Source organism: Garra rufa, chromosome 9 (genome assembly GCF_049309525.1).
Source record: "Garra rufa chromosome 9, GarRuf1.0, whole genome shotgun sequence".
Lineage (NCBI taxonomy): Eukaryota > Metazoa > Chordata > Actinopteri > Cypriniformes > Cyprinidae > Garra > Garra rufa.
In genome coordinates this window covers 40,200,910-40,217,033 of record NC_133369.1, presented here as the reverse complement: position 1 = coordinate 40,217,033, position 16,124 = coordinate 40,200,910, and the positions used below count along the sequence as shown (strand labels likewise).

At 38.2% G+C, this 16,124-nt stretch overlaps 1 protein-coding gene across 1 annotated transcript in view; it reads left to right on the top strand.

The window, feature by feature from the left end:
* Positions 1–15,884, top strand: part of mboat1 (membrane bound O-acyltransferase domain containing 1) — a 38,638-nt gene extending 22,754 nt beyond the window's left edge. The window contains exons 9-13 of the mRNA XM_073847489.1: positions 1,709–1,812; positions 1,894–1,958; positions 5,655–5,787; positions 11,562–11,713; positions 14,094–15,884. Of these exons, the coding sequence (XP_073703590.1) occupies positions 1,709–1,812; positions 1,894–1,958; positions 5,655–5,787; positions 11,562–11,713; positions 14,094–14,217 (578 nt within the window). The 3' untranslated portion in view covers positions 14,218–15,884. The remainder of the gene's footprint in view (positions 1–1,708; positions 1,813–1,893; positions 1,959–5,654; positions 5,788–11,561; positions 11,714–14,093) is intronic.
* Positions 15,885–16,124: the final 240 nt, after the last annotated feature.

Here is a 16,124-nt window from a genome sequence, read left to right as displayed (position 1 = left end):
TTTGCCAAGAACACATCCAGCCAAAGAAAATAGTTCATGGGGCTCTGTTTTCGACTCAACCCAAATGTGGGTGATATGTGCACCAGAGCATGCTCTGGTCATACAGCAGCTCTCAGCCTTCTTTGAGATAAGAGCCTTTCACCTTCTCAAGACATTTCAGAAGATGCTGGGCCTTATGGCTGCAGCTTCTCCGGTCTTACAGTTGGGCCTGCTTCGTATGTGTCCCCTATCAGTACTTGCTGAAACCACAAGTTCCATCCCATGTGTAGCATCATGTTGGAACAGGACTGTGTATCAGCTCTGGCCCCTTGGAAGGATGCTCGTGGATGGAACAGGCAGTGGCCCTGGGAATGATCAGCAGGAGAAAGGTGGTCCCGACAGATGCTTCCAACAAACTGACTTTCAGCCATTGGTTAAAAGTAGAAGGGCTTTACATCAACTGCCTGGAAATGCTGGCAGTGTGTCAGGCCTGTCAAATCTTCATGCCAGACCTGAAGGGGCACCACGTTCTGATCCGCAGCTCAACCTGCGTTTGCTGAGAGCAAAAGATCTGGTAGGTCTTCGACAGAGCAGAGGTAGACATCTTTGCCTCAGAAGACAAACTCTCATTATCTGATTTATTATGCGTAGAGCAGGGACGTGTTGGCCCATAACTGGCCCAACCTCCTCTTTTATGCTTTTCACCCGATACGCCCTGATCCCACAGGTAATCAGGCGAATCAGGGAACAAGGATACAAGGTCCTTCTGGTGGCTCCTCCCTGGAGGAACTAGCATTGGTTGTCAGGTGAATGGGCCATGGGGGTGCTACAACCAGCTGAAACAGCTCTAAGGAGGGATATCCTCTCTCAGGCGAACAGGACAATAGGGCACCCCCAGCCTGAGCAATGGGCTCTGCACCTTTGGCCGCTCGATGGGAGTCTGCAGACCTCCCGTAGCATGTTTTAAACATTATTTCAGAGGCTAGAGCTCTGTCTACAAGACACCTCTACGCCCATAGGTGGTCTGTTGTCTCCACCTGGTGCTTAAACGGCAACGAGGACCTGTATATCTGTGACTTATCAGTTGTATTGTCCTTCCTACAAGAGTTGCTAGACAAAGGTTCATGGAACAACTTAGTTTTTTGAGGGGAGCTAGGAGGCTGAATCCAGCCCGCCCACTCACTGTCCCTACGTGGGAACTGTCCACTGGTTCTGAGAATCCTAAGGGCCCTCCCTTTGAGTCTCTACAGTCTGCTAACCTTCAGTCCTGTCGCTAAAAACTGCTCTGCTTCTTGTATTAGCACTGGTTAAGCGAATAGAAGATCTGCAGGTGCCTTTTGTGAACCCCACCTGCTATTTAAATTCTTGCTATACTTACCCGGGTGCTTAAGGCAAGTTTATATGTAGTCGTTCCTCTGCCATATCATTGCGTGATTTTACTGGTTCCCATAGTGTCTTAGCAGACGCGGTACAAATGGAGTATTGATAGGGAATGTACTTGGTTACCAGCATAACCTTGGTTCCCACAAATTAAATTGAACAGACTACAGTAATCATGTTGAACTGTGGTTGTGTGATGTGGCTTTGTGTTGACTGCGAGAAATTTAATTCATTTTGAACGATTGGAAAGTCATTAAAATGTATTAGTGTGGGTGTCCTTACACATGAACTAAATTCAATAGTGCTATGTAGTAAATGTTTTTTGTTTGTTTTTTATTTTCATTTATAGCGGATGCCGTTCATAATGCAGCAGGGTATGGAGTCAGTGGTGTAAATGACAGGGGAGAAGTCTCCTGGGACCTCATCTCCAATGTTCGCATCTGGAAGATAGAGGTTTGTTAAATACTTTTCAAAAAGGCCTAGCAAACAGTGTATTAAGTACTGAATTTATGAATATATATTTTTTTTCCACAGACAGCAACAAGTTTTAAATCATTTATTGACAACTGGAATATACAGACTGCTCTTTGGCTAAAAAGGTGCGTTTTAAATCTAATATATTTTAATCAAATGATCTTTTGCTTTTGACAAGAAAAAGGTTTTTTTTTTTTTTTTTTTTAGTTTTGAACTTTCAGTCTCTTGAAGAACAAGAGACAATTTGTTTAGGAATAAATGTGTCTGCGCAGCCATTGATGACATGAGACTGCTTATACATTATGTACGAGACCAAAACAGAAACGTTGTTAGCTGTGTTAGTTGCTGAAGATATGGGAAGGTTTCTTTTCTAGAGTGATCGTCTCTGAAGCCTATATACCATCATGTCACTTCAGTGGAAGATAAGGTCACACTAAACAACTACATCTAGATGTGGGTGTCACATTGTTGCTAATTTTGTTCCCCTCAGTAAGTGCGCCTGTCACACTCACTGATTTAGGAACATAGATTGTAATATAAACTATTATAATAGACGTAATTGGGATGTAATTTATATAATAACATGACCTATTTCCATGCAGCTTTAGTGATAACATGAATACAATACGAAAACTGACTCTCCTGCTTCATCAAATAGTGAAGACCAGAAAAAAATGGCAGTGAGTTCCACCCCGACAACTGCCTCCAAAACCAAATCTCTCTCTCTCTCTCTCTCTCTCTCTCTGTGTTTGTGTGTTCGTGTGCAAGTGATGTGTGTTGGTTAAGCTGCGGTCACACTAGCAGAAACTTTTGTCCATGCATGTCACCAGAATCAGGTTTTTTTGCTGCTAAATACAAACATTTTGAAGGCAAAAGACTGAATAACATATAAATATAAATTAAATCCATAAATAAAGAATGAATAGGAAGCAGAGCCTACTTTTTTTCCATTGCGTATGTTTATCTATGTCTGGGAGGAGAACGATCACATTAGCTCTTCCATCTTCTTTCCTATTGGCTGTCCCTGCCGAAAGTCGCTCTTCTTTTGCAAAAAGTTGAAGGATTCTGAACTTTGTCATGTTGCTGGACACGCCACAACCAGTCGCCAATGGCCTCTGTCACTCCTGTCACTGGAAATCGCTAGCTTTCCATTGATTGAATGAGATTGTGTTGCTTTGTCATTATATGTCGCTTGTAGTGTGAACGAGGCTTTAGTGTGCATCAATTAAAGCAGTGCATTAATATAGAATGTGATTAAACTGATTTGGAACTAACTGTGCATTAAATAGTTTAGCCAGAATCCAGTATTTAGGCAGACCATGTAATATATACATGTGCTGCTGAAAGTAGAAGAACAGAACCCAATCAAACAAGTGAGAGAAAAAATATTTTCTTTGTCATATATTTTTTGGAGAAAAATTACCCAGTGTTATATATCTGCATTGCAAAAGTATGTAAATATCTTGGATTAGCAGTTAATTTAAAGGTGAAATTAGAGTCCATCTGTGCAAATTTCAGTACGTGACCCATTTTATTTAAAGAATAGGGATCTGATCATGTTTGTTGAAGTGAATTGTATCACAAACAAAAGAGATTGCTGAGGGAAAAAGAGTTGATGTTGCTCATCATGCTAGAAAAGGTTACAAAACCATCTCTAAAGAGTTTGGAATGCACAGTCAGACAGACTGTGTACAAATGGAAGAAATTCAAGACCACTGTTACCTTCCCAAGAAGTGGTCAACCAACAAAGATCACCCCAGAGCAGAACATGTAATAGTCTGCAAGGTTCCCTGGGTAACTTCTAAGCAACTAAAGGCCTTTTTTTACATTGGCTAATGTTAATATAAATGAGCCCACCATCAGGAGAACACTGAGCAGCTATGGTGTGCATGGCAGAGTTGCAAGAAGAAAGCCACTGTTCTCCAAAAAGAAAATTCCTTGCTAAAGATCATGTGAACAAGCCAGAGGACTATTTGAGAAAGGTTTAATGGATGGATGAAACTAAAATGGAACTCATTGATTTAAATGAAGCTATTATGTTTGGAGAAAAGAACACGCTGCATTCCAGCTTAAGAATCTTATCCCATCTGTGAAACGCGGTGATGGTAGTATCATGGCTTGGGCCTGTTTTGCTGCATCTTGGTCAGGACAGCCTGCCATCATTGATGGAACAGTGAATTCTGAATTATACCAGGAAATTCTAAAAGAAAACATCAGGACATCTGTTTAAGCACAGAATCTCAAAAGAACGTGGATCATGCAGCAAGACAACAACCCCCAGCACATAAGTCATTCTACCAAAGACTGTTTAAAGAAGAACAAAGTTAATGTTTTGTAATGGCTTAGTCAAAGTGCAGACCTTAATCCAATTAAAATGTTGTGGAAGGACCTAAGCAAGCAGTTTATAGGAAAAACCCCCCAACATCACAGAGTTTAAGTGGTTCTGCACTAAGGAATGGGCTGAAACTCCTACGTTATTGGATGATCAGCATTTACAAGAAACTTTACCTTACTTTACTTTAGTTACTGCAGCAAAGGGGGTTTACACCAGATACTGAAAACAAATATTGACCTACTTTTGCAATGCACAGATATGTAACACTGGATCATTTTTCTCAAATAAATGACAAAGAAGATATTTTTCTCTCACTCAACATCCGGCCATTATTGTCAAAACAGCTGGCAAAAAAGCGAGTACACCTTAAGTGAACTTGTCCAAATTGTCAATATTTTGTGTTAGCACCATTGTTATCCGGTACTGCCTTAATCATCCTGGGCATAGAATTGACCAGAGCTGCACAGGTTGTTGCTGGGATCGTCTTGCATTCCTCTATAATGACATCACAGAGCTGCTGGATGTTGCTTCTTCACCTTCCACTTGAGGATGCCCCACAGGTGCTTAATAGGGTTCAGGTCTGGAGACATATTTGGCCACCCCATCACCTTCACCCAGCTTCTTCAGCAAGGCAGTTGTCATCTTGGTGGTGTGTTTGGGGTCGTTATCATGTTGGAAAACTGCCGTTCAACCTAGTTTCTGGTGGGAAGGCGTCATGTTCTGCTTCAGAATGTACAGTACATAATGGAATTCCCTCAATGAACTGCAGCTCCCCAGTATCAGCAGCACTCATGCAGCCCCAGACCATGATGCTACCACTACCATGCTTGACTGTAGGCAAGACACAATTTTCTTGGTACTACTAACTAGGGCATCGCCACACGCTGGACACCATCTGAGCCAAACAAGTTTATCTTCGTCTCATCAGACCACAGGACATGGTTCCAGTAATTCATGCTCTAATAGCCTTGGCCATCTTTGTGGAGAGCAACAATTCTAATTTTCAAATCCTCAGAGAGTTCTTTGCCATTAGGTGCCATATCAAACATCGAGTGGACAGTATGAGAGAATTGTACTTAAAGCACCAAATTTTAACTGCTCTAATACAAGATACACAGCTTTGTATGGTCTTGTCAGGCAGACAAAATATAAACATGAATAGGACACGTGGCTTTGCATGGTTAAACACCATACTGCTGTTATCACTTAGGGTGTACTCACTTTTGTTGCCAGCTGTTTTGACAATAATGGCTGCATGTTGAGTTATTTCAGAGGACAGTAAATCAATACTGCTATACAAGCTACACACTGCATACTCTAAAATATATCCAAGTTTCATTTCTATAGTATTGTCCCTCAAGAAGATACACTAAAATGGTTGCTGAAATGTAAGGGGTGTACTCACTTTTGTGACATACTGGATATGTGTATTTGCATATATATGTTCAGTGTCATTTCTCACAAGCTTTCTTGTGTTATTCTTTAGAGTATGTTATGATCGAGTGCCGTATTATCGCATGCCACTCACTTTTGTGCTGTCGGCCATCTGGCATGGAGTTTACCCAGGATACTACTTTACATTCATCACCGCTATACCTGTCACCTTAGCAGCTCGCTCTGTAAGTCTCTCTCACACACACACACACACACAAATAAATTCTCCTGTAATGACACATCAAGTTACCTGCATTACTGTTATGCCATTCACATATAACTTGTGTTGTTGGGCTGGTTCCACTGCATTCTCTGTCACAAGTCTGTTGAAATATTTACTAACATTTGTAATACTTTTGAGAATAGACTGCATGTAAATGCTTGTCCAGATGTGATGCATTCTAATTAAAACTTTAAACTTGTCAGATGAGATTTTTTTTTAAACTGCTAAAGCACAAATCTTTTTAAACTATTTCTTGTAAAACAGGCAGTTATGAATAATTATGTCTAAAATTATTACATTATATTTATTACATTATTATTTACATTAGTTAGCCCTAGGAATCCTACTATGCTTTTCCTTTTGTGTGGATATATTCATATAGTCAATTCATTATTGAATGACTTCCTTAAAGTATTGTATAAAGTATATACAACTAAGACCTTGTGGAGGAGCCTTTGGGGATAAAACTTGCTTTCCTTTGAAGTTGTGTGTGTGCCCAGGTAAAAATAGAGTATACTTGTATGCACAAAAAATGCTTAAAGGCACAATATGTAAGATTTTTTTTTAATTAAAATATCTAAAAACCACTATAACCATGTTACTGTATATATTTTGCTGACCTGTGTACTTTATCCCAGATGTTTCGAAGAATGTTTAAATCCAAAGAAATAAGCAGATTTAACTAGTGTAATGGACCATGTCACTGCGTCGCATGCCAATAACTTCATACACCCTCGATTTTCCAGTTTTATTTTGTAGAAAATATGGAAACCTCAAAGACACTTTAATATGTTATGCATTTTATTAGACGGGTGACAAACGCACAGAGTAGCATTATAACAGAACTTTCAACACTCAAATGTATCTACAATGATAAAACAGCAATGTTTTTTTCTATATATGCATGACTGAAAGAAGCGGAAGTGGTCGACTGTGGCATAATAAAGCTCTGCTACCTTTCGAGCCATGTTTCGCACTCATCCTTCATTAGCAATCGCTACAGCAGCCTCGTTTCACTTTCACGACTTGCAGCACCACCCTGCTTCATACTACAGTGACTCCCATGATTGCACACTCAATCACTGTGTCATCAAACTTTTGTTTGTTACTTACATATTGTGCCTTTTAATGCCAGCAAGTACATTTGTAGTACATTCATATTTTTTGTGCTAAATGAAATTGTGAAACGTATACAATATAAATACACTAATAAAAGTATATTTCTACTTCAGTAGTACTTCAGTACAATTGCAGAGTATACTAAATACCACTGGTATTTCAATAGATTTTATTAGTGTATTTCTTAAAAGCGTGCTTTGAATGATTAAAAAATTAGTTCAATGTTAGTACACTTGTATATAGTTATCTTAAGTTTCAAATTAAATTGATTTAAAATTGATTAAAATATATTAGTAATGTAATAGTTATAAGTACATTTTCCTTACTGCTACTCAAGTACACTTAAAGGAACAATATGTAGGATTGTGGCCAAAACTGGTACTGCAATCACTTTCAAAATACTGTAGAACGGTCTATCCCCTCCCCCTGACTCGAGGTTGCCAGCTAAGCTGCAGGATTCCGCAGGACTGTAGACTGCTACGAGGAGCTTCCAATGGCAAGTGACGAGTCCTTCACAATAAGTTTTTTTTCTTCTGTTACTTATGTTTATGCTTCACGAGAGATGTTTTGCGAAGTAATTAGGCGATTAGCCAAATATTTCGTAAAGATACACTGTAATATCACATAACATAGATTGTTTTCATACCCTGCTAGTGGTGCGATATAAAGCTTTTTATGAACACGTTACTTTGCACGAACATATATACCTTTGTTCGACTGTCGTGAATATTTGAAATATCTATTTACATTAAGTACAAGTAAGTTAGCCAAACATAGATGAATCTTACCTGTCCAGGAGAAAATTTGCAACGTTGGCATCTGTCTTCAAATTCTTCTCCGTTTTCAGCCGTCTCCATCTGTCAAAGGCATCTCCTATACCAAGGGTCACCAAATTTGATCCTGGAGGGCCGGTGTCCTGCAGAGTTTAGCTCCAACTTGCCTCAACACAGCTGCCTGGAAGTTTCAAGTATACCTATTAAGACCTTGATTAGCTGGTTCAGGTGTGTTTGATTAGGGTTGGAGCTAAACTCTGTAGGGACACCGGCCCTCCAGGACCGAGTGTGGTGACCCCTGTCCTATACAAATCCTTGTTTTATTTCGGATTTTGTTACGTCATTCTTCGGATTCATAACGAGGTCTTTCAGGTTTCGTAACTTTATACATGTTTTATCCGACTCGTTCTTAGCAGCAGCTGTAACTAACTAGAGCAGAGCTGGCAACCCGTCTCACGAAACTCTACTGACTTCGTGATTGGTAGATAGCTGGAGGGTGGAGCCTCAGACCAAAACACAAAATGACAACAATAACATCAGTTGAGGGCTGCAACTTGCACTTTTAAAGGAGAGCTCCGGTGTGATTTTGACCTGAAGTGTATTGAATCATGATACCGAGTGTGAACGTACCTTGCATATCTCATCTCGGTTTGTGTCCAGCTGTCCGAAATCTGGGGTCAGTTAGCCGATGCTCACAACAGGTTGTCAGTGAGAGTCAACAGGGCATCGGAATAGCCATGTAAATAAATCACTGTTTTACGCCATTTACGAGGCACAAAGTAGCTCCACACTTCATTGGTAGACTTCCAAGGGCCCTGACATTTAAAACGAGACATTGAGAACTCAGAAAAAGCACCGGTATTTTATTTACAAGTAGATTTATACAGACATTTTCCACCAGGAACAGACCGGTCGCCGCCATCTTAAATGTAGTCACGATAAGTCGAGTGTCGAGCACGAAGGAAACTACAACCTGATACGTTGATAACCTGATAAATTCCTTGGTGCTCGACACTTGACTTATCGTGACTAAGTTCAGGATGGCGGCGACCGGATTTTCTTTCCCAGGTACTGTCTGTATAAATCTTCTTGTAAATAAATTACCGGTGCTTTTTCTGAGTTCTCAATGTCTCGTTTTAAATGTCAGGGCCCTTGGAAGTCTACCAATGAAGTGTGGAGCTACTTTGTGCCTCGTAAATGGCATAAAACAGTGATTTATTTACATGGCTATTCCGATGCCCTGTTGACTCTCACTGACAACCTGTTGTGAGCATCGGCTAACTGACCCCAGATTTCGGACAGCTGGACACAAACCGAGATGAGATATGCAAGGTACGTTCACACTCGGTATCATGATTCAATACACTTCAGGTCAAAATCACACCGGAGTTCTCCTTTAAATGACAGTATCCTGGCCGGACCACTGTTGTCAGTGATATAAGTATTTGAAATGAACATGATTTCTTAATGTCTAGTGACATGTCAGGGCCATTTTATGATTAACTGACATAAATTTCTTACATATTGCTCCTTTAATATAAATACACTAGTTAGCACTAACACTTAAATAGTTTTTAAGTGTCAGATAAAGTACATTAGAAGTGTTTTATAATTGTTAATTAGAATTGTGTTTTATAATAGAAGTGTACTTAAAGGGTTACCCCACCCTAAAATGACAATTTTGTGATTAATCACTTAGCCCCATGTCATTCCAAACCCATAAAAGCTTTGTTAGTCTTCAGAACACAAATTAAGATATTTTTTATGCATTCTGACAGCTCCCTGGCCCTCCCATAGACAGCAATGTAATTAACATGATTAGTGTCCAGAAACGTTGCAAGAAGATTTGTAAAATAATCCATGTGACTTCAACCATAATTTTACAAAGCTATGAAAATACTATTTGTATGCAACAAATTAAAAATAACGACTTATTCAACAATTTGTCTCCTCCGGAGAGTGTCCACTGATCGCAATCAATGTATGCTGTTTTGTCACGCGCTCCACACGGATACGTTGTTTCCATTCAAATCAAAGTGTAAATGAACCAAAGACTATATATAGGACAACTGTGCATTCCTTTTACTTATGAGTGGGAGAAAGTGAAACGCCCAATATGACAAATAAGCCCCGCTTTCTTAAATTAAAGAACCAATCATTGATTAGTAAAGTCATTGCATCACTGCAGCTGCCGTTAGAAACTCTGATTCCTATAGAAACAAGCAGCGTTCGCAAACTCGCGCTCATGACTGCACATGGCCTGCTCTAGCCTGTCAAAATAAGCCTTTTTAAATGCTGTTTAGGCATTAGAAACAACAATTATTATGTCAGATTTCACTGGTGATTCCAAATATGAAATCTAATCGTAAGCTTAGCGAACCGTTTTGGAGAGTTTTGTTTATCCATTTAAAGAGATAGGAGCTGCACTTGCATGCCCGAAATTCAAACTCCCTATGAAAACATTCCGCCTAATTCACAACACCAGCATATGCGCAAATTAGTTTTTAACCTCATCCTAATGTTAAGGTGTGTTCATGACATGTGGTAATTACTGTGATTACGAGATACCACCCTGTAAAAAGCATTCACGTCCAGGTAGAACTCGTATTTCAACTCTATTTTTGGAGAGCTACAACTTGGTCCACCTGAACACCTCAGATTTATTTAGGTGCTATGTTTAGACACTGATAGTGCGACTCAAAATCCAAGGATGTGAATAGCTCCAAGTAAAATGTCATGTAATTTCGATTGCAGAATTAGTCAATTTGAAGTATTCTACATGAGCAGTCACGAGCACATGGTTAGTCATTTGCATAAAACATGCCCAGACCATCTCCACAGAAGGGCTTTCCCCACATGCTTTCCTTACAGCCTTTCGACACTCTTGTCAAAGATACTTCATGGAACCCCATATGAAGCTGCCTACAGACACACTCTCGTGCTCTCTCTAAGATAAAATAATTTTACAATGAAATATATATATAATATATAACTATTATTGTAAGGAGAAACATACATTTTGTCTGAACTTTATACTGTATATATACAGTGGGTACGGAAAGTATTCAGACCCTTAAATGTTTCACTCTTTGTTATATTGCAGCCATTTGCTGAAATCATTTAAGTTTAACTTTTTTTTTTCCTCATTAATGTTGAACTGGAGAGGATCTGCAAGGAGGAATGGCAGAGAATCCCCAAATCCAAGTGTGAAAAACTTGTTGCATCTTTCCCAAAAAGACTCATGGCTGTATTAGATCAAAAGGGTGCTTCTACTAAATACTGAGCAAAGGGTCTAAATATTTAGGACCATGTGATATTTCAGTTTTTCTTCTTTAATAAATCTGCAAAAATGTCAACAATTGTGTTTTTCTGTCAATATGGGGTGCTGTGTGTACATTAATGAGGGAAAAAATTAAAAAATGAACTTGAATGATTTCAGCAAATGGCTGCAATATAACAAGGAGTGAAAAAAATGAAATGGGGTCTGAATACTTTCTGTGCCCACTGTATATATCCATACATACATTATTAAGACCGACCAGTTTTTTTTTTTTTTTTTTAACATTTAGAATAATTTTAGTACAAAAATTTTTGTGAATCATAATTTGTATGTAAAAGCAATTGTATGCAGGTTTCTTGCACAAATTTGTGCATACGCATGCTTGGTGAATGTGACCCATTGTCTTTTTCCATTTCTCCTTACAGCACACATGACAGTATGAGTGGTACATTTATATAAATCACTGTTACATAACTAGTTTTTCACTTCTCATTCTCAGTCACACCTGTCAAACATCCACTCACTCACTCACTATTGCATTTTGATTTCATTTGATCTAATCAGGTGCGCAGAAACTTCCGGGAGTATTTTTTGTCTTCTTGGCACCTCAAGATCTGTTATGATATTGTGACCTGGGCTGCTACTCAGCTGACTGTCTGCTACACTGTAATGCCCTTCCTTCTACTTGCGGTGGAACCCACCATGCAGTATTACAGGTAAAAGCTCAGTTATGTGATTTGTGTAGTATGAAAATTGGCATAAAGTAAAGTCATTGCACCACGTTCTGGTCAAGAACTGTATAAGAAACGGTGTTATATGGTCAGCTTGTAAAATGACCAACCAGACTTTTTTTTTTGGTCAATTTTAAGGGTAGGTAAATCTGAAATCATACCACAATAGGAGTGTGGGGTGCAAATAAGTAATTGCTCTTTTAAATAATTGTATAGTAGTTCTTACAAACAATTGTACAGACAGCACCAAGGAATATGTGTATTTAAGTAAGGTATAATTGATGATGGGGCCATTAAATTATTAGAAAATTATGCACACTCAAGGCGACGACCTGTTTGTGATCTTAAATCCATTACAGTGTACAAAACAATTGTTCTGCAACAAGATTTACACTTTTCATCTACTTTTCTGCTATGAACAATGGCGGCCTCTGGTTGCATTTTACAGTAAATACAGTCAATAACTGAGGCACAAGATGATAGCATTTGCGTTTGAATGAAACTAGCGAGAGCATGGTATAGGTCTGGTATGGAGTGGATGTTGTTTGATTGCATATATTGTGCTCTTTTAGTTGCTCTGCACCAAAACTATGGAACTTAATTTTCATCATTTGTACTCTTTTCAAAGTTTAAATGCCAGATTAAAACAGATGATGGATTTTAAGTGTTATTTTTTTTTATAGGATTTATATACAATGATATGCATTTTTTCTGTTCTTTGCATGTCTGCATTTTATGTTGTGAATATATACAAGCCCGAAATTATTCATACCCCAGCAAATTCTGACTTAGTTTTATTCAACCAGCAAGTTTTTTTTTTTTTTTTATTAGAAATGACACAGACATCTCCCAGAAAATAATAAGATGGTGTACAAGAGGCATCATTGTGGAAAAAACTATTACTCATCTTTTATTTACATTTGAACAAAAAGTGGCATGTCCAAAATTATTCATACCCTTTGCAAACTGTCACAGTCTATGGGAAAATCCAAAGTTCTATACCATTCCAAATAGTCCAAACTGTTCTGAAGCATTCTAATTACCCTGATACATTGGAAGCAGCTGTTTTAATCAACTCAACAGGTGAAAAACAGAAGCTCTCTGCTGTTGGTTTCTGGACAGTCATGGCTAAGACAAAGGAGCTCACTGAGGACCTGCGGCTGCGCATTGTGGCTGCTCACAAGTCAGAAAAGGGCTATAAGACCATATCTAAATGTTTTGAAGTTCCAGTGGCTACAGTGTAAAGTATTATTAAAAAATACAAGACGTTCCGCACTGTGAAAAATCTCAGAGGATGTGGTCGGAAGCCAAAAGTGACACCTGTGCTGGCCAGGAGGATAGTGAGAGAGGTCTTTTGTTTTATGGTCAGATGAAACAAAAATTGAATTGAATTGTTTGGCCACAATGATGTAGCCTTCATTTGGCATAAAAAATGAGAAGCCTTCAACCCTAAGAACACCATCCCCACTGTCAAACATGGTGGTGGGAACCTAATGTTTTGGGGGTGTTTTTCAGCTGGTGGACCAGGGAACCTAATCACAGTAAACAGCACCATGAAAAAGGAGCAATACATCAAAATTCTCAACAACATCAGGCAGTCTGCAGAGAAACTTGGCCTTGGGCACCAGTGGACATTTCAGCACGACAACGACCCAAAACACACAGCAAAAGTAGTGAAGAAATGGTTAGCAGACAAAAACATTAACGTTTTGCAGTGGCCCAGCCAGAGTCCTGACTTAAATCCAATTGAGAATCTGTGGAGGGAGCTAAAGATCAGGGTGATGGCAAGGAAACCTTCCAACCTGAAAGGCTAAAGATGTCTCCAGTGGAGACATGCAAAAAGCTGGTCAGCAATTATAGGAAGTGTTTGATTGCTGTAATAGCCAATAAATGCTTTTCTATTGATTATTGAGAAGGGTATGAATAATTTTGGACATGCCACTTTTTGTTCAAATGTAAATAAAAGATGAGTTGTAATTTTTTCCTCAATGATGCCTCTTGTACATTTTCTTATTATCTTTTGGGAGAAGCTTGTGTCATTTCCGGTTAAAAAAAAAACTTGCTGATTGAATAAAAGTAACTTTAAGTCAGAATTTGCCAGGAGTATGAATAATTTCGGGCTTGACTGTACGTCCTTGAATGCTGTAATAAATAAATGTAGTAGTAGTAGTATTACTACTTCTACTAGTATATACTACTACTACTTACTAAAACCTTAGAATCTGTCCTTTGAATTTTATGGCATAATGTAACCAAGTTTTGTTTTTGTTTTTTTTGTTTTGTTTTTTTTGTAGTTTAATGATATATGTTTCAGGATATTGTTTGTGCTGGAAATACTTATCATTTGGTTTCTTCTGTCTTTCAGATCAATGTTCTTTCATGTGCATGTCATCAGCATTCTGGCTATCACCCTCCTGCCCAGCAAACCCAGTGGCTTCAAGCCTGAAATCCATGCCCGGCATTCGAACAATAATGTGAAGGAGGACTGAACACTGCTGTTGTTTGTGTGTGTGCGTATGCACTGGGAGCGTGAATGCACTGACAGACAAAGGCTACTTTGTATGAAAAAAAAAAAAAACTTAGCTCTCAGGCCACAGCTGAGCTGTACACAAATACACACAGCATAACTGACCAGGGATACAGTCCATTCAATCAAAAAACACACTTGCTCAAAAGCAGCTGGAGCAATGGTTTCACAAAAACCGATAAAGGCACACAACGTTTAATTCCTGCAGTACACGGTATGTGTCCTAAAGAGGCAAATATCAATTTTGTTAGTTTTACTACGTAAATGAATGCTGCCCATTTAAGGGTCTTTTAAAATAGTTTAACACTGTATTATATCTTAGTTTTGGTGTTAAGATATCAATTTTGACTATATGAAATTACAGTTTAGTAAACACATAATGTCTATGAATAATGAATGAAAATACTACTGCAAATATTAACTAAAGAATAATCAAATTATAATAATGAAATGTGTTACGAATGGTAATGCCTAAATAAATATTACAGGTCTTTGAATTAATGGGCACTGTACGTGCACGCATTCTTTTTATTTATTATTTTTGTTTTCTAAAACTCTTAGCAAGGTCACAGTCATGCAAGTTTGCATTGAACAGCTTTAGGAAGACCAGACTCTTCCTAACTGTGCCTCGCTGGTGCCATGATCTTCCTTCCACAGCTGAAAGGAATTTGTCTGTTAACTCTACTAAATGTTATTTCCTGACCATGGAAATTCTGTGGGTCTATTGTAAGGTCCACTCAGTTGACCCTGAGAAGGTATTCAATGGTGGCTGAAGGTTTCTTGCATACTCTGCCTTTTCAGTGTGTAAAGTTATTTAATTTAAGTTAAATTCTGTTGAACAAAGCAACATTTTCTCTAGCTAGAGGTCAGATTTAAGCTGACCTCCTTTACTGTGGTTTCCCATGTACACCTAGCTAGAGTAACATTACAGTAAACAGAGGTTAGGCTAACCCTATTTAGGTTGTTCAAACAACATCCAATTGACCTAAACGGAAATTCCCTTTTAGCCCTTACAGTCAAGTACACTTGAACTAAGACTAAGTGTTAGCCAAATCTCTAAAGATCCAGTTGGTGTGCCCTATGCCCCATGTCAATTGGGTTTTAGTCTGTTACTAACCTGATGCAGAAATGCGGTAACAAAAATACAACAAAATTTACTACTCAATAGCTTCTTTCTCAATACCAAGTACACAAAGTTCCAACTAGACAAGTTCGACCTGAAAGCGCAAACTCCTGAGGAAAATGGAACAGTAGCGTACTTAATATCGTCACTCAGCTCACCTTGGCTACTCTAGTTATATCCTCGCTATGTATAATCACAGTAAGAAGAGATACAATATCAAACACCACTGCCTCTTTTAATTTTCATTTCAACATTAATGGCCACAAAAATGTGATTCAGGCAATATGTACATAGTTTACCTTCGCTATATATTTAACAAAAAACCTTTTCGTTTTTATTTGAAAACAAATGCATTTTTTTCACTGTATGTATGTGTGTAGAGTCAAACAAAAATGTATTCAGACACCTTCAACATTTTTCCCATTGTCACAGTTTATTTGCTTGTTGAAAAAATAATAATAAAATATGACAAGAGTTTAGAGTTAAACTCTGTCAGAACAAATTCATTTTTTTTCATCTTTTTTCGAAGATGAAGTGATACTAGATCTTTTTTTTTAATATAATAAAAAGAAAATGCTAGAGGCCTAACAATAGATAGATAGAATACAGCAAGAACAGAGAAGCTAGTGTTATTATTATTATTATTTTAAGACAACAAGAAGTAAGTAAATTAATAGAGAATAAGTCTAAAATGGCAATATTTTTTTTTTTTTTAGAATAGAGTAGAATTAGAATAGAGGGTGCTA